The sequence below is a fragment of the Cinclus cinclus genome, chromosome 8, assembly GCF_963662255.1.
Source record: "Cinclus cinclus chromosome 8, bCinCin1.1, whole genome shotgun sequence".
In the NCBI taxonomy this organism is placed as follows: Eukaryota; Metazoa; Chordata; class Aves; order Passeriformes; family Cinclidae; genus Cinclus; species Cinclus cinclus.
The window spans coordinates 648,875-668,323 of record NC_085053.1 but is presented as its reverse complement, the minus strand read 5'-3'; the positions used below and the strand labels follow the sequence as shown (position 1 = coordinate 668,323).

At 42.0% G+C, this 19,449-nt stretch overlaps 1 protein-coding gene across 1 annotated transcript in view; it reads left to right on the top strand.

Annotated features, from left to right (window-relative positions):
* TEDC1 (tubulin epsilon and delta complex 1) overlaps nucleotides 1-19,449 on the top strand; it is a 69,926-nt gene that overhangs the window by 13,390 nt on the left and 37,087 nt on the right. Inside the window, exons 4-5 of the mRNA XM_062497700.1 lie at nucleotides 7,350-7,508; nucleotides 13,600-13,698. Of these exons, the coding sequence (XP_062353684.1) occupies nucleotides 7,350-7,508; nucleotides 13,600-13,698 (258 nt within the window). The remainder of the gene's footprint in view (nucleotides 1-7,349; nucleotides 7,509-13,599; nucleotides 13,699-19,449) is intronic.

Below are 19,449 nucleotides of genomic sequence, written 5' to 3'. Positions count from 1 at the left end.
GGAGGCTGTTGAGCTTTTTAAATGGGTGTAGTGATGTTACATCCCTCATCATCATCAGGAGATGTTGTGCAAACACTGGTTCTTGTTTCCACTAATTCCCTCTGTCTGCTTCTGGCCCTCTGAGTGAAATTGGATGCCCCTTCCCTTTTGTGAATTTGCAGTAATCAACAAATAGAGCTATTATGTCTCATGTGCTTGGAATTCATGCATGTGTCTCTAGCACACCAAAATGAACTCAGTTTAATTACTTCTGGCGGGCAAAAATGAAGATAAACCTTGCTTCTGACCCTTAGGTTTGCAGTTTGATTAATCTTTTGTTTGTCATGGTCTAGTTTGGCTCACTGGCTGTTTCCAGTATGGTGTAAGGCTTATGCTTGGTCTAATCCTGTTGTTGAGATGCCTTTCTTTTACAGAGAACTTGACAGTCACTGCTGTTCCATAAACCATGTTATTAGAAGAAAGTTAAAGTAGCAGCCGAGCTCTGTGTTCCCCCCAGCAGAAAATCAGGAAACCTTGGGCACTAGTTTCAGTGCAAAGTAGTTTTCTGCATTTTTTTCCATGTTTTCATCAATTCCAGCGAGGATAGGGGAGGGAATTTTATTAACCTTATTGATTCTGACTCAGAAGCATAATTACTTTCCAGATCTTTATGAGCTATATTAGTCTGTCAGCTTTCATTTTTTGGTTTTCCTCCCTTGGTCCCTCAGCTTACACTGTCTGTTCTGTTTGTCCTCCTATCTTCCTAGTAACTGTCACCATTTATGTTTTTGCCCTTTTCCTGCTATTACTGTTGCTGGATTCAGTAGCTGCTAAGGAACACTCTTTTTTAAAAATTCATCCATGAAGCTTCTCCTGCAGGATTTTCCTCATCTCAACGTGGCTGGCCAAGTCTGTTGTGGCATACTTTGAGCTTGTCATGGTACCTTCTTCTTGTGCTGCACTGGAAGATGTGCAGTTAGCAACATTTGTCTTTGCTTGACGCAGTGAATGCACAATTAAGAAGTGGGTTTGATGTTTGGGTTTTTTTATTTTCTTTTTCCAGACAGCATGTCAAAGTAAAATACTCTAAAAGACAAGTCTGAACTGGTCTGGAAGGCTTGTAATTTATTGAATCTGGTAATGTCTGAGTTGCAGAATTTCTTGAATCTGACATTACAGCTGATGTGTTCTGGGTGGGGTTCAGCAACAGGCACTGGAGCTGTGGGAGGAGAAGGTGGTGAGGAGTGGTGTGCTAGCAGGAAGGTTTACCACAGTCATACTGGTACTCTGCTGAAATCCAGCACAGGGAGCTCCTTCCTTGGCTGTTGGGGAAACAGGAGGGATTCTAACATGTTCCAGTGCCTCTCCTGCCCTCCAGTGCTGGGGAGCAGCCAGTACCCTTGGTCTGTTCTGATCATCCTCCCAGCCTTTGGAGTTCAGTGTGAACATCTGGTTTTGATGTCCCACTGCATGGCAGAGCTCTGCCTCCTCCCTCCTGCAGGGCAGGTTCTGTTCCCCTGTGCTCCTCCAGCTCCAGGTGTGCTGTGTCTGCAGGGAGCTGCATCTTTCTGCCTCCAGGGACTGCCCCTCTTTCCACAGTGGAGCAAGGGGAACTATAGCTGCAGGCAGTGGGGGAAAAAGCAGTGCAAGATGTTTTCCGTGTCTTGCATTTCATGAGCCCTGCAGAACCTCTCCCAGATAAGGTCTACCCTATCTTGGTCTTAGGATATTTAGTTCCCATGTTTTGTCTGAATATATAATGCAGTAAGCACTGGGATTTTAATGTCCTTTTGAAACCTTGCAGCTCCAAAGATGAGGCAGCACTGCTGAGCTCTTTTAAAGGCATCGTGGTTTTGCTGTACTGCAGAGCTGTGAAATAACCTCCCAAATGAGTGGGGAAGGAAGGGATAAAGGACTGACTGCTCCAGTGCCTCAGGCCTGTGGCTACTGCCAGAGAGGCTTGTTTGAACAAGGCAGGCATAGGTAAGAGCTGTGTTCAGATTTTCTGTCTTCCCTCAGCACCTTCTCTTTTTCACTCTTTGCCAAGAGTAAGCTCTTGGGAGTGCTGTTGTGAGTAGTAATTCTTACAAAAGGCATAGAAATTTAAAAGCTAAAAGGCCTTGCGGAAACACAGGATTTTACTTTTTTTATTGCTGGATGCGATGTGAGCACAACTTGGATGTTGTGAGCACTTACATTTGTAGAAAACTTACTCTCCTATTCAAATATCTGGAGATTTAATTGGTATGTGCACCATATGGGAATAGGTTTTTACACCATCTATCTTTCCCTGCATAAATCTAATCTGGATCCTGCCTTGTCGAGGAGGAAATCCATTTAGTGTTGTTTATGATGCTATTAATGAAAATACTGCTGTCCCTTTCGCATTCATCTGTTCAGATTGTTCCTTTTCACATTTTCCCCTCCTGCAGATAGATATATGTCTGTATTAATTAAGAAAGCATGTCTGATACTGTTATTGCTGGTTATGGTGTTTAATTAAAATAAAAAAAAAGATGTTCTGTTTAAAGATGTGTAATTACAGAAGTTAACATATGTTATGTGACATCAAAACCACCGTGTGAATTATGAGCAGTTCGGAATGAGCACTCAGTAAATCTGCAGGAGCACTTTATTGGCTTGATTTATGTGATTGCCTTGCCTATCCTGAGCCCTACAGTGAGAATCTAAATATGCTCCTACCCACCTTTGTGATACCAGGCTGGGTGCTTAGTGTGGTTAAGATCTGAGTGGTAACTGAGGAAATATTTTCTCTCTGGAGCCAGGGTAGGCCCAGTGCAGGTAAGCAGTGGTCTGGGAATGTGTACTAGAGGGTTCAGCTGGCAGCTGCTTTGTGTTGCTCTGCTCAAGGATTTGACCTAGTGCATCTATCCATGGGTTAAACACCTTATCCATGTTCCAGCAGGCTTGTTCCTCCATAGGCAGCATGAGCAGCAGAGTGCTTGCTGGTTGTCCAGATGTGGAGGCAGAGAGTGTGGTGCCAGAGAGTTGGAGAGATTTGGAAGATGGCTGGGAAAGGCACAGCTCCGTGGGGATGAGCTGGTGTCTGTCCTGGGCCGACAGGTGGCAGCTCACAGTCAGAGAATAACATCTCTGGGGGAGCCAGCCCTGCCATTGCTGTGTACTACAGCAGCGCAGGCAGCACAGCCTTTTCTTTCCCATTGCCTGCACAGGGCACAGTGAATTTATTAAGGTAAGGATTTATAAGCCTCGAAGATTCCTATATTGGTAGAAACAGTATAGAAAGTCTCAATGATTCCTTGCAGATCTGATGATATGCCATAAGCAGGACTGCAGAGGAATTTTGCATTAAATCAGTTTTGCAGTTTGTGTAAAATTCAGAGTGTAGGAACAGAACAAGATCTACTCCGTACCAAGTCACTAAAATCCTCAAAGTGAACAAGTAGTAGAAGAAATGCTCCCTCACATGTCTGCCAACACACTGCTGGTGCTTGTGTTGTTCTTTCATGAAGTATTTATATGATGAAGTACTTGTTTAATTTATCTCCATCCATTGTTGGTACACCTGCTCTCTGATTTCTGATAACGTGGGATTGCTTTGTATTTCAAACCAAAAAGAACAGCTTCATTTCTGCTGTTGAAGTTGGAACTTCTTAATCTTTAATTTGTCTCGAAGCATGTTGCATGCAAGTTGTTTCCTCAGATGTATGGAATGTGACTGAAGATTAATACAGCATCATGTCTTTTTCACGTCCTCCATTCTCCCACCCCTTATTCTTTTCCTCTGAGTACTTTCATATCTAAAGGCTTTTTTAGTTCACTGTATTCCATGACTGACTTGTCTGCTCAGAACAATTCTGCCAGGAGGACTTGGGCAGTGTTGGAGGCTTTTTATGCACTTGCTGCATTGTCTAACCACAAGCCTTCTTTGGAATGATCTGACTTTATTTTTTTTTTTTTAATGATTTGACTTGAAATAGCTTGGAATGGAATGTTGAGGGCAAAACTTGAGTGTTAAAGACCGGATTCTAGGCTGCTTTGCAAAAATTGTTAAATCTGTGCTTTTGGGACATAAACTGTGTTTAGGTGTGACTAAGCCAGAGGTGTATTTGTAAGCCTGGGACAGGTTTTGTAGTCTGTCAGCTACCTGAACTGGGATGGTGATGGGTGGTGCTGGAATGTGTATTTCTTCTGGGGCTTAGCTGTTCGTTTCTCCTGGATCTTTCACCACAGGAGAGCTGGTTCTGCTGAAGTGTGGGCAGGGTGATGGTTCAGAAACTGGCTTGGGGAGAGCTTGTGTAAATATATGCTTGTCACTTTGATCAGTCTGGTGCTTGCTTTTCTTAGTCTTGCCAAGGAGTGGATACTGAAAAGTTCTAACAGAATTTGGAGCTTTTAGGGTAGAAGGCTCCTTTGGGGTGAGTTATGGTGAGAGTGGAAATGAGGAACTTCATTCTGTCTTCTGCTTAATCAGTTTTACTAAGTTACACTGCTCTGGGTGCTCTGGCAGGTCCACATCGCCCAGTTTGACCAGACCAGCTCAGGTATCAGCAGTAATGGAGAAGAAACTCAGCATGGTGATGAGGACATTGGTGTTTGCTCATGTGACTTTTGCACTACCAATTCCTGCAGCTGATCCAGGCACATCCCTTTTCTGAGATGGAATCAAAGAGAAGCATTAGTTGCAGCAAACAATTAATTGCAGAACGTGCTTCTCTGGGAAGTGGCTGTGGAATGATCTCTTCCAAAAGTGGCCTGGAGCATTCCAGCTGTGGGAAGGCTGCTGAGGTCTCTGGGTGGTTGCCTTGGCTGCTCTCTCTGTGAATTGGACTGAAAAATCTGCACTTCTGTATCTCAGAGTGAACGTAGGTGTGTACCTGGGTTGCTGCATAGATTAGATAAATACACAGTGAAGCAAAGCCTGTAGCTTGGGCTGGTGTTTTAGTGATTTTTCACCCACTGAGAGGAGCAGTAAATAGTCTTAGATTGTAAAGATGGGACTGGAAATTGAGGTCACGGTATAACATGCAAGACCTCTTTTTTTTTTTTTTACCTTGTTTACTTTATGCCAGGCTAAGTATTTCATAGCAAAAGTAAATTTTTTTTGCAGTTTGAAATAAATAATGGAGCGATCCTGTTAAAAATGCATTGGCTGGCTTCCTTATTTTAATATTAATAAGGCAGGTTGCTACAATAAAATTAGCTCTGCATGGTGTTTGTCACTGTAAAGCCAAAGCAATCGAGTCTAATGCCATTCCTTCCTGAAATAAATCCTCAGGAGAGCAGTATTTGTGTTGTTCTGAAACCTCTAACCAGGGAAGTTGGTATGGAACTGTAAATTATGGACAATGCAGATTTTAATCTGGGATTCCCAAGTCTGTCTTCGGCCTTGTGGCTTTCTAGCTGGTTATGTGTGGTGTTTTAATGTTCTTTACACGGGGCTTTTCTCTGTTGCTGGGACTAATACCCAACTGCTTGGCTTATGCTGATGGACAGCTTGGTAATCATATCTATGTGGTTTCCTGGTCCAGAAAGCATCCTGTCTGGGGCAGAACAGGGTATTTCCCAAAAAAACAGTGGAGGAGAGGAGCCTGGAGACAAAGGAGCAGAGGAAGAAGGACATTGGAATTGGCACAAACCCCTTTCCCCTTTCCCCTTTCCCCTTTCCCCTTTCCCCTTTCCCCTTTCCCCTTTCCCCTTTCCCCTTTCCCCTTTCCCCTTTCCCCTTTCCCCTTTCCCCTTTCCCCTTTCCCCTTTCCCCTTTTTTTTTTTCCTGGTTAAAGGTGAATCTCTGCCTTTCAGAGGAGAAGCCCTTTTCCAGCCCTGCACCTCTGTGATTTATAGCATGTGTTTATCTGAACCACAGAGCAAAAGGGAACAAGCCTGTAATATTGATACAGTTTGGTATATGACCAGAACAGCATTTTTGTGCTTGCAAATAATAGGAACACTCATTGTAATAGAGGCCCTGTCAGCTGGAGATATTTAGGCTAAAACAAGTGTTAGGAGGCTTATTTGATCATGGTTGTAGGCACACTTCTGTTGAGATCTGCATTTAAGGCAAGATTAAATATCTTAATTTTACAGCTTGCATTGTTAGTTTAGGATCCAAATTGGTGCTACATTCAAGCTTTGCCTGCCAACTGGATCCTTTTAAGATTTTACTGAACATGGAAGTCTGTGAAGCAGGGAAGCACATATGTTTAAATACCATCAAGGTCTGTGGGTCCAAATATCTGCCTAAGTGTTTTCTTGAAAACAGTCATGTTTCAAGTAGGCTTTTTAAATTTCCACTTTAAAGAAATGTCTTGAGAGTCTAAGAACTGGGAGACACTTCCTTTCAGAATGGCAAACATCCATTCTGAATAAGCAGGTCTTTGCAGTTCTATGTTATTCCTATTTCTGATGACATGTTGTAGTAGAAACGTTTGGAATGATGGGTTGTGTTTATTGTGTGTCATTCCTATAGACTGCATGAAATGGGAAGCTTCACTTTAAATGGTATTACTGTCATCAGAAGTAAAACTACCCATGGCTTCTTCCCCTTTTAATTTGGAATCTGCAGGAGTCTCAGCTGAAAACAGAGAGATCTGTCTGTACATGTGAATGATCTCTTTGTGCAAGGGGCTGGGGGAGGTGGAATTCCCTGTGTTCCTTGAGAAAAAGAGACAGAAATGTGCTGCAGAAATTTCATCAGAAGATGAAGGTGTTAGCTGCTGTTGGGTTTTTTTATCTGCAGCATAAGGAAAGTGGAACAAGATGAACAAATGGAAACTCTGTCCTTCTCTCTTCTTCCTTCCAAATTACTCTAGAAAAAGGCAAAACAAGCAAGAGAGACGATACAGCTGTAGCTGGCAGTGCCTCTGTGGAGTCCTGGCCATTGCCAGCTGCATGATTTTTCCTTTTCCTCAATCCTGCCAGACAGGAAATGCTGGATGGAGAAAAGAAAATAGCTGGGCAAGCACAGGCCCATGATTTTGTCCCTATGCAAGTTATTGATTTACAAAATAGGGTCTCAGGAAGACACTGCAGGAGCTAAATCTGTTTTTTATATTCTTTGACATATCAGAACCCAGTCAAAATAAAATTTTTCCCATCTGGGTAAAAAACATGCTTGCTGTCTCAGGAACACTGTGTCTTCCTGGGTATGGAAAATGAAAGATAGGAGAGGAGACACCTCACCACATCACAGCTGAGAAGCTGATATTTATTCCACACTTCTCTACTTGTTTAGGCTGTTCCCACTCCTGTGTTCTGATTTCTCTGTACTGCTGGAATTGACTTCATTTTAGGGTGATTTGACCTACATGTCTTGCAAGTTCACTCCTGAATGACTTGAAAATGTTGAAATGAATGAAAAGCAGTCTGGTATTCTTTCTTGCTTTCAGTGTGAAGATGATGTGCCCAGCAGCCTGGAAGGTACAAGTGAAGCAGGAGCTGAGGACAGAGTGGATGTTCGGTACCTGCAGTGGTTAAACGGGAGGCTGAGGTTGCAGTGGTGTACTTTGCACGCTCAGCACCAAGAACAGTGCAAACTTCTGCACAAGGTAAATGATTCTTCTAACTCACTATGACATAGTTTATTATTTAAAAGCCTTGTCAGCTAGAGCTAAATGTACAGATTATTCTTGTTTGCTAGTTCTGCATTTCCTGTAGGTAAGAATTACTCTGAATGTAAGCACCTCTGTCTTTACCCAGTGTGGCAGAACCATGAGAAAATGTAGTGTGTTCAGTGTTTGTAAGGCTGTAATTGTATAAAAGTCTCTTTTTCAGGTTGGCACATTAGTCACTTCTGGAACCACAAGCTGCTGCTGTTTTTCCCAGAAAATGCCTGGTAGAAACAAGACAGAGCATTCCGGTTCCCCAGATAAGAAGTAGCAATGCAGAACTCTTAAGTTCACTGGAAATGTGCATTCAGAATGTTAAGCATAAATATTGAAAATAATAGTAGCAAAATGAAATGCAAAATCTCTTTCCAAAGGGCTAGGGGACATCTCAGCAGAACCCAAAATTTATCTGCTTTTAAATCAGGAATCAGTAATGGTGCCTGCATTACTGAGGTTCCAGTTCTCTTCCCATTTGAGTGTGTAGATGCCTGTCTAATCACAGACATCTGGGAGCATTCTGTCTGTTTAGGATGGAACCAGCCTTCAGTCCCAAAGCTGACAGTGATGGTGGCTCCAGAAACAAATTTAAAATACAGGTCTTAAGACAGTCCTAAAAGTTATTAAGAATTGCTTTCCCTAGGTCCCCTTTCTCCATTTATATCTCTTTAGATAACCTAAATGGGGCCAGCTGTTACTGTACTCAAAACCTTCACAGAAATCCTTTTTTTTTTTTTTTTTTTTTTTGAGACTAAAAATGGTTTGGGGACATTTCTTCCCAAAATAAACATCAAAAAGTTGTCAGAATCATCTTCACCTTTGAATAAAGATCCCTTCTTGGTTTTGATCCTGTGTCTGGCAGAGCAGTGCTAAAAACTATAATGAGGTTACATTTTGTTCTTTCCATGAATTGATTGCTAGGGCAGACGTCTGATTGACAGCCCTGGGGAAGAGGGATCAGATGCTGTGTGTGCAGCATCTAAAATAACCTTTTGCTTCTCACTGACCACTGCTGATGTGCTTCCCTGGTCTGGGAACAAAGGTGGCAATTCCCTCTAAGTGCCCGGGCAGTCCTTGGCTCTGCTCTGTGATCACGGACTGTGATGGGGTTGGGAGAGGTGAATCTCAAGTGAAATGATTGGCATCTTCTCCCCCTGATAAACTACCTCTGGTGAAGGTGTGCTGGTTTTTCTAGTAGGTGAGGCAAATGCCTCCATAAGTCATCATCAGTGCTCTGATTTATGTGAGGCTTGACAGTAACAAATCATTAGGCAGCTCCAGTGCCTCAGCATGCAGTTAATGAGGCTAAGGAAGAATTAAGAGCAGGTCAAACCTGGGACCTGGAGCACAAACAGAGATACTCTCAGCAGTCCAAACGAGGCAATGAGGTAATCAAGAGATGTGCTGATGGGGCAGGAGGCTAAACTTGTTGATGGGGAGAGGAGAGATGGTGACCCTCCTATGGAAGTTGTACTTTGAGATAAACTTGGACTTTATCTTCCCCTTTAAGGCAAAATGTGTGCTAAATTTGGGACAGTCAGACAACTACAAGAGACAGGTTAATTGTAAAGGTGGTATCTGCACCACTTAATTAGTGGTTTGTCTGCAGTTCCTTCTGTCTTTACTCAGAGTCAGGATTAAAAACACAAAGGAGACAAATTTTCTCGTGTTTGGGCTTGGTTGTTTATTAAATCTTATCTAAAGTACAGAGAGTTCTGCAACACTTCTAGCTACCAGCTAAAAGTGAGCAAAATGAAGCTGAATCTAGCTAGTTACAAGGTCTTTTAAAGCTAAACAGTCCAAATAAAAGCTAACACCTATATTATTTATACTTTTGACCCAATAACCAAACTCCTGTGACCCTCAATGCAACACTAACTGTCCAGCCAGAAGCTATTACTTGAAATCATGAAGAAGAAGACAGAAAGGAGACAACACCCCAAATCCTCCATCTTGTCACATACCTATTTTTATATTATAAAAACCCCAAATTTCAAACCCTTCACTATGTGAAATCACACACTTCTATTCTAACTACACACCCGTGACTCTATTACTTAAATTTGGAAGCCTTCTCCAAGGCCTCAAGTCAAAGGCAGTGTTCTGTTGGGGGGTCAGTGTCAGAAAGCACAGAAAGCTCAAAAACCCCAGGTTTCTAGTTTCCAACAATTAGTTATGCTGCAGGTCCCTGTGCCAGGATTTCCAGAATCTGGAGGAGTAAGCAGAAGGATGAATTGTGTCTGTGTTCATCCAGTTTCCCAGAGCTGTCATTACTGCCTTCTCCAGCAGTCACTGCTGGGCTGAACTGGTGCTGGTGGTGATTGTCACAGTCAGGGCTGCCACCATGGAGGTGCACAAAGGAGGGTGGAACTGAGCCCAGCTCCTCCATGTATGAACCCACACTGATATTATGTGTGCAGCTGTGGGAGTTCTGTTCAGAGCTCTAATAAAGTGCAGTGCTCTGATTTATATTTTAGCCTGAATTAAAAGCAGAATTGAAAGGTAAATGTGACTTTGGAAGAACTTCATTACAGTGCCACCTTAATGTTAGCATTTACAGTAACACAAAATACGACATACTTCCACAATTTAACAGCTGTATAAACAATAATTGATATTTCCTGACTCTGGAGAAAGTGCTTTTACTGCTGCATTAATATCCAAACTTTTAAACTATTCTATGTGCTAGAAGACTGAAGTGCCTCAGTGTGACCTCTATATGAGCTGCTGCTTTCCTCTAATAAACCACACACACAGTATGCAAGAGGCTAATGAGTGTTACATTTTTTAATTATGCTGACAGATTTACAGAGGGCTTTCTCTACAAAATGCTAATTATGGCTTTTACTCGCTCTGTTTATAATGTACCAGGTTATGTGTCTCAGCTGTGGAACAATCTTATTTACTGCTGATCAGGAGCTGTAATTTTTGTCAGCTAGTGACAACACTTCTGCAGATTCATTCTGTGACTCACATGGGCTCTAAAATGCTTCTTTCTCTATTTGGGCCCTTTTGAGAAGAGCACAGAACAGTTGGAAAAGACGTTCTCACTCAGAAGATGACTGCTCTTCCTTCCACTCTGCATTTTTCAGTATGAATATTGCTGCGTCCTCTGTCTCCTCCATCCTGCCTGCAGCCACCTGAGGTGGATGGGATGAGGTTCTGCTGTCCCCAAGAGAGGGAAGCCTCCCTAGGACTGCAGCTGGTCCTGTGCTGGGAGTTGCTGGTTGGGTGCCTGCCTGGCTCTTCCTCTTGGCTGGCTGCTCTGATGAGCTGCTTTGCAGTGGCTTCAGCTCCCAGAAGGGATGTTGAAGCTTACAGAAGCACACATGTCCTGCTGGAGGAGGAAGACTTCCTGAGGGAAATCTTAACCTCTCTGTATCTGAGGAATTTTGCAGCCTGAGGCTATGAGCTGTTGAATAACATTTTAATGGTTTCTCAACACGGACAGGTTGGCTGGCTTTGAAAGTATAATGTAGTAATACCATTCTAATTCCTTCAAAATTGTCAGTGGTACATATTTACCTGGTATGCCTTCAAATACATGGGAACATGGAGAACACATTACTATGTAAGGCACGTCTGTTGCTTCCTTCTGTTCTCTTTCTATTTCATTCTGTCAAATGCCAGAAGAATATCTGTCTGCCTGGGTTTTGATCCCTCTTGAATTCATAGGAGAGAGCAGTTGTTTTTATTTAGTCTTTGCTTTAAAAGATGTGAGTGAGAGGCCTTGCATAGTTTCAGCAAAACAGGAACCTGTAAAGTGTGAAACTTTCATTTTTGGGGGACTCTGTTAAATGCGCTGTGTCACAATCAACATGCTATTAAAAACAGAGAAACAGATGAGTTTCTGCAAAACTGATGGATTTCCTGGGGGTATTTTCCACTATATTCCATCCTGAAGTAGTGGAGGGTTAGACCAGGTTCAGAGATGATTTTGGGGTTTTTTTAAGCAGGTGAATATCTGATTATCGGCTGTGCATACGGGTTAGTAAGAATAAAATGATAATGAGTGGAATTCTCAATGGTAGAAGAAGAGTTTAACATAATTGGAATTATCAGATCATGGTAAAGCAAGGATAATGGTTTCAATATGCTTGGGAACTAAGAGCAAGAGTTGTACTGTCAGTAAGAATGCAGAGCAGCACTGGGAATTACCACCTGTGACTGGAGTGGTTTCTTGTGCCCCCTCTAAGATCAACAACATAAAATAAGATGTAGTGCAGTGGATTGGGTGGGTTGTATCTATATATCTGAGGTAGTAAGAGCAAAGGGACAAGGACAAAGTCTTGATCTCTGAATAATAGAGGGCAGGGACTGATGCTGGGTAATTACCTCATTGTCAGTAATTTATGAGTGAGCTAAACTGCAATTGCTAGATGCATCTGTATCTTGACATGAAAAATCTACCATGTTACTCTGGGAATTGCCACCTTGTTTGTTTATATTTTGTCTGTTTGGCGTGAAAATCTTCGCTTTTTTCCCCCCAGGTGAATTTGTTAGATCTCCAAAGCGCATTCTTTAATGCAGCAGAATTTTTTCCTCTTATGCAAATGTGTGTGAACCATGAACAAGGCCCCTGCCCATCTTCTCTAGGTGAATTAGGTGCCCTGCAGGGAGAGCAGCTTGTCTGAGCTCAAGGACGTTTAGGAATTGGTGCTGGCTATGGGGGGGCTGTGCCTGTGCTCTCTTGCAAAGGTTGGTGTGAGGTTAAATCAGACCTGCCTTCACCTGGGGGGATTCCAGTGCCAGGGAGCAGCAGCTGTGCATGTTCTGCCTCTCAGCCTCTCACCTGCTACTTCTGCTTTGGTGTCCTTCTCCTCTTAAAGCCTTATTTACCTTCTAGCAGTTATAAGAGATAGCAAAAATACAAATACTGGATTATTGTGGTATCCATCTAGTCTGGTCTCAGGGGAACACCATATTGCTCTGCTGTTCCAGCTTTGCTGTGTTTGTTTTGGGCTTTACCCAGGGATGCTGCTGCCACGTGCCTTGGAAAACGGGCTGAGATTCGCTGCTGGTGCTGGGGTCCCCAAGGTTTGGCAGCCAGAGTTACACAAGAGTGCAGCAGGGAGAGAGAGGAGTGGCAAGTGGAAAGGAAGAACATTGTGTGGGGAGGTGCTCTTTTATTTTTAAACTCGCAGAGCTCTGCACATGTAACAGATGGTTGTCACCAGCAGTGAGTTTTGGGAAAGGAACACTAAAATATTCTGAAGTTTCACGGAAAGGTTGATAATTACCCAGTGCCTGTCAACTTTAAAATAGTTGTCAATACCCAAGTGTGTGATAAAGTTCGTATTAGAATAAAGGAAGAAAAGCAGGAAACATTCTCTGTCTTCTGGTAGAAATATTAATGAAATATGAGTGATTGTCTGACAAATGTGCACTGCTATCTTGTTTGGCAGCTGCAGTTATTACAGTAACAAAGGGATCAGCTCTGAATAGGAGGAATTGCTTTTTATTGTTCCCTTGACTAACTTGGGAAGCTTCTTCATCAAGTAATTGATGATACTATCACCAGTGCAGCTGGGACAAGGTCTTGGTAAGCAAAAACCAACAGTGTGGAGCAGCAAAAGAGAACCTTACTGCAACTAGGTAGCATTTTCTACTTAAAATAAAGAAATGAAAATTATTGTGAGAGTATATTTCAGCTCAGTTAAGACTGCTGCTGTGTAGGTGAATGGTTTCTCCTTTCATGCCATGCCCCAGACCATGTGTAATGCAAGGAAAAGACTTCAAGACAGGATGAAGAGAGAAACCTTCAGTTTTACTGTAGCAGCAGTGGTTGCAATTTCTGCACGTGGTTCTGGCAGGGCTGGAGCATTTTGTGAGGTGTTTTTGGTGCATGTTTATCCTGTCCATTCTGGCTGTTGTGTTGGGGGCAGTACTCACACTTGTGCATGTCCCTTGGGAAAGGTTTTGTGCCTACTGGTCACATCACACTGCCAACCCACACAGCTGTTGGGTGGTAATTAATGATGCTAGTGATCTGCTCCTTGCACTGACACATATCTTTGGAATCAATCTGTTCCAGATCCATTTATTCACAAGTGGCTCCCACATGGACCAGAACCTCGGACATTTTTCTGTCACAGAAACTGATCTCACTAGACACCCAGAGAACTACAAGCAGGTAATGCTTCTCCTGTAACTCTTGGATGCTCAGGATGCTTTACACGAACATTGTGAAGACTGCATTCCTTATAACATTTTTTTAACTTAGTTTCCAGCAGAAATAAGGGCTTGTATATTGAATTTTCAGTTCCTTCACTTATTTGTATTCACTGAATCTGGTTTAATAGAACATAAGCAGAAAGGTTTCAGGGTAAGTTTTATAAAACCTGATAGACAAGGAGTGGGAAGAGACCTGACTGAAAGAGCCCCTGGAGAAAAGGCTTGTAAAAATAAAGCATTCTAGAGAAGTTGGCTTACTTGCTGTTGTGTCCTGCCAGTAACCACATCTGGGCCAGTCAGGCACAGTGTCTGCCTGTGGCCCTGCCTGAGCAAGACACAACCTCTCAGGACAACATCATTTTCCCCAGTGTACTGTTTTACCCTGAAGGATAAATTCTCCTGCTCTCAATTACTCAATTATCATAGCTGTTTCAGTTCATTATCTGAAGTAGTTTAATTCACTTCTTTTAATGCAATATAATGCATTTGTTTTAAAAAATCACTTTCTAAAAGTTCATTCAATGTGAAACTGAAACAAGATGGAAATTCCAAGCTCATCCCTAACAAAATCAATATTTGGCAAATTTCTGCACTCTAACCAGACCTGTTTGCTCAAAGAAGATATTCTTCCTGCTGTTTGCTTAAGAATGAAAGCGGGCATTGTAAATATTCTGCACAAAGAAATTCAGGAAAGTAGTTTTGAAGGTGGGAGGGTAGTTTTATGTTCAAAACCCCTATAGTAAAGTTAATCTTTCATTGCTGAGCATTTCTTGGATGAACAGTTCATATCCAGCCTCTTGGTAAGATTCGTCTGTTTAGTTAGAACATTTTTCTGGAAAACTATGGTTTTTCTGGAGCACATGGCCTTAAGTCAGCTTGAGATTTGTTTTTCATCTGTGCCTCACAGCAGCACCTTGCTCTGAAGTCTGTGCTCCTCCAGATCCTCCAGATCTCAGAAATACCTGTAAAGGTCTGGGACGCTGCTATTAGAAACTTCCAGGCTGTGCAGAGGGACTTTGCAATGACCTTTTTTCTCAAAGCCTTACCCTGAGTGTGTCACTGATCTGTAGCAATAAAGGTTAACGATGCTCTTGGTATTTGGTTTTGACTGCTTTGGTAATGAATCATTCCAGGAATTTTTTTTCTTGCATTCTGCTCCCTTTCCTGGATGCCTGCTCCAGGTGTTTTTTTCAGGGGAGGCTCAGAATAAAGTAGGAGTTTTTCTGTATAAGGTAGAGTGCCGTAGTCAAGAAGGTTTAGTGGGCAGCTGTGTTGTTTAGTTAAAATCAACAATTTTAACTAAAAATTCTGCCTTTCCCAGGCTTAAATAGCAAATACATGAAACAAAACCAGGGTGATGACTGAGAAGCAGGGTGACAGAAGATGTTTTCTTTAAATAAACTACAAGTAGCCACAGTCTGTCTCCAGTTTCTGGGCTCTGACAGGTACAATCCCAAACAGGCTCCAGCTCCAGTGCATGTGTATTGGAAATTCCTTTCTTATGTTGCTTATTGCTCAGACTGATCCAAAACTGCAATTATTTGTCAGTACAGCCAGCTGTGAAATTCTGAACCTCTTAAAGCTCTTAAGCCTATTCAAGAAAGGAGTTCTAAACTGCTTTCTTGTGCCTGATTCTAAAATAAACAGGAGGAATTGCAGGAAGTCATCACAACACTCGAGTGTAGATGCTTCTGAGAGCCTTGTAATTGTTATGGTCACCATTTGAACATTCTTTGTAGATTTTGTCTGCCCTTACCCTTATTTCCAAAAAGCAGCTTCTGGAAGTAATATGCTCAGTGTGTATGAAGAGCCTGGTACAACAAGGTGGTATGGGCTTGAAAAGGCTTTGTGGTTTTGAGTGTCACTTTCCCAGATGGATCTAATGCTCAATATGCAAAGTGATGCTGCTTTGGAAAAATGTAATAAAAAGCCTCTAATTTCCAAATATCTTGCTGAGATTAAGTAAATTATGAGCATTTGAATGGCTTGGTTTTCAAATGCTGGTGCATATGGCAGCATTCTGCCAAATGTTTTCTCCAAAAACTGTGAAATTTTTTTTTTCTTTTCAAGTAAATGAGACATTTCTCTGAATGTTACCTCAAGAAGAGCCCGATGCATGGATCAGTGAAAAGAGCAAGCATGTCAATATGCTTTACTGTAATGCACCCCTCTTGGTGGATGGTGTTATGAACTGGGCACCCTTCAAAGCCTGTCCATGCAAAGTGGATTGCAGCATCAGAAATTTGCTGTCACAGAAGGGACTTGGGCTTTGCTTTTTTAAGCCTTGAGTTCATTTTCATCAAAAATACCCTGTGAGAGAAGTTGCTCTGTTTGCATCAAAACAAGAGATGTTTGGTCTGACAGGAAAAGTGTGATAGGATACAGATAGCTGTGAAGTCAAGCTCCACTTTATGAGGTGTAAAAATAACGCTTGCTCTTTTTCTATAGAAGATGCATATTAACTTATTTAAAATGTTCTTTCCTTGGATTTTTGACTGTAAAACACTTTTAGTGCTTTTATGTCCAGGGATTTTACTGGATATTATTATTCTTCTATCACCATAAATGTCTTTGGCAGATTCACAGGCCTGGAAGTTTTCCAAACCTAATGGTTTTAATTATGTTTTTCTCTAGTGAGGCGTGATCAAAACCTCAACTTTTCCTGCAGTTTGGCTGTGGTTATATTTATGTGTGTGGCTGTGAGCTGCAGCTCGCTGCTCTGCTTTGTTCCTGTGCTGCCTGGGGCTGTCAGTAGTGTTATTTCAGCTGGAATTCAGTTTCCACTGCAAGCACTGCCTGGGTCAGTGGGGATGGTTCTGGAGCTGTTTGCCTGAGGCTGTGCTGGAACAGCCAGCACAGGAGCTTGGGGGGGCGGGGGGGGTCATTGCATCTTTTCTTGAAAATCTCTTGCACTTATCACTCAGTGTCCTAGAATATAGTCCAGAGCACCTTGAGTCTCTTGTGTTCTGATGCATTTTCCAAGCTGATGGCTACTGCTGGATGTGCCCTCATTCCTCTTTCTTGTCTCTCAAGTCCACCTATCTTAATTCTGCACAGCAGTGCTGCCAGTTCTGAAGTTTACAGCAGGCTCAAAAAATGTATGTTGCCCTTGAGTAATTAAATTAACTTTCTCACCAAGTTGTTGCTGTATACAGATCAATTAACTCAAAATCAAAGCACCTTAGTCCTTCAGTTTCCTCTGTCTCTTCATGTACTGCTTTGCATGTGGAATTTCATTTTAGGAGAGATTAAAAGTTGAAACTCAGGTCATTGGTGTGATGGTGGCAATGCTGGACTGATCACTGAATTTGTAATGAGTAGAGATGACACCTTTAAATGCCAGTAAATCAATTTACTGAGTGTGACAGCAAATAAATAATGCAGCTGTCTGCCAGATGGACATGCACTGAAATCTATAGAACTTGGACGTGAATAGCCAATAATTTTATTTCAGAATTTTGTGAAGAATATTTATGTTTGTTGATCATCAACATGTTTTAAAGGTGATATATTTGGCTTAAAAAACTGAGGTTCTTGGTAGCAAGTAAATGGGAGCAAACAAATAGCCTGTCTGACTTTGCATACAAAATATATGGTCAATTCCATCCCCATAAAAGATTCAAGTGAGCTCCAGCTCTCCAGGCAGCAGGGGTTGGGTGGCATGGGATGGGATGGTACAGCTATAGGTAGCACTGATCTGCTTTCTGGACTGTTGGTTTATCAGGAAAGAATAAATGTTGCTTTATCAGGAAAGGACACCAGTGTGAAGCATCTGTATTGCTTCCTTCAGTCAGGTGGGATCCATAAATTTCTTCATTGGGTCATTTGAGGGGTAACTGATGGAGATGGGAGGTGGGTTGATAGGGAACCCTAAATCTTGTGGCAGTTTCCATTTCAAACATCTGTCCCAGATGGCTGTTACAGATGGGTGGCACAACAGGTTTATTCTCTGTGAGTAATAGCCTGTGGTTTGAATTCATGCAGAACACTAAAGAGCTGCCGTTCTTTTCAGAATAAACGCATTCAGACTGGAAGCATTAGGAGCTGATAGTCTTGGAATTCTCAGAAATGTTGAATATGCATTTAACAGTTCCTTTTTCATGAGAGTTGAGTCTTTGCTTGGCATCAGGGGCTCGTACACTTGCATAAAGTGCCCTTGATCTGCTGAAGTTTTTCCCTGCAAGGAGAAACCAGTGATTTCAGTGCATGCAAGGGACAGCACCACCTCCTGCTGATGCCTTGGGGTTTAGCTTTTATATTTTTCAGAATCTCTGCTACTTCGTGTGTAACTCTGAAACTTCATGTTATGTGTTAGTAAGTTCTCTTCACAGGGTAGTTAGACAAAACAATTCCTTTCTAGCTAGAGAATGGACAACTGGTACCCAAAAAGCAGAAACAAGGGTGAGAGAAAGGGGGCAAGCCAGGGAGCTGAGACTTCATAGCCTGGGGCTGTGGTTGGATAATTGACCCCAATATGTAGATGAACCAAAACTTATAAAAGTGTAAAAACTCGTGACCAAGATCTGTCTTGGATTTGATTTGGGTGTGCCTCCAGCCGGGCTCTTGCACTGCCCAAAGTGCATCCTTTCAATAAATTCCTGTTTTATTCCTTTTGCTCTGTCTAGTCTCTGTTCCAGGTCAGCCTTTCCAGGCAACATTGGAACTGGTTTGTGGGGGCAGAGCTGCAAAAGCCAGCTCTGTCAGCTAACCCAGGTTATTTGTCTGGCTGCCGAGTGATCCCTGTGCTAGGGTGTTACGTCCAGAAATTCACCCCAGCTCGTTCACCCTCTTGGGTGGAAGTGGAATATCTGTGGCAGGACAGTCCCAGCTGCTGTGTCCCAGGCTATATTTGGTGTCCTTGTGTTTGGGACTTCCTGGAATGTTCCTGGTGGTGACAGGCACTGCAGGCAGGTGCTAAATGAAAATAAACAGTTAAACCCCCATGATAAGCTTGACACCATGTCACATTATTGATTTGACACAGACCTGTGCTAGTATTTCTGTAATCAACCCTGTTGTGGTCTTGTATGGTGAGGTGAAGGATATGTAACCTTATTTGAATTTCAAAGAGCCTATTTGGGAGCCATCTGATATTTTATAATGTCCTTCCATCTGGTGTACAAGAAGCAGTTCAAGCAACACATTTCTCAGAGTGTAGACACCAATGGAAAAAAATGACATTCATCCTTTAGACCGTGGTGCTGCTGAGCAGAAGATTTAACTCGGGAAATGAAGGCTTGTACTGCATGTAAATTCCAGAAAAAAGATTGGGTGTTTAGTGAAAAAATGACCTTGAGCTTCAAGGACAAACTGCTTTCATTGGTATAAATTGTCATAGATTCATGATCTTCTGTGGTGCTCTGGCAACTAATTCTGTTTGGTCTGGCCCTCAGCTTTTTATATGTTCATTGTTTCATTCCCTTGGTAAAAGCCATAGTTCTGTCATTTCTGTCCTGGAAGGGGATCAGTATTTTGTGTTGTAGCTTCTGTTCTAATTAAGGGCAGCTTTGCCTATTTGTCATCATGTTCTACTTTCCTGTAAAAAAAAAAAAAAAAAACCCTAGAAATTTCTCAAATGGCTCCTGCATAAAAAGTAATATATAATATAAAAATATAATATAATATAATATAATATAATATAATATAATATAATATAATATAATATAATATAATGTAATATAATGTAATATAATATAATATAATATAAATA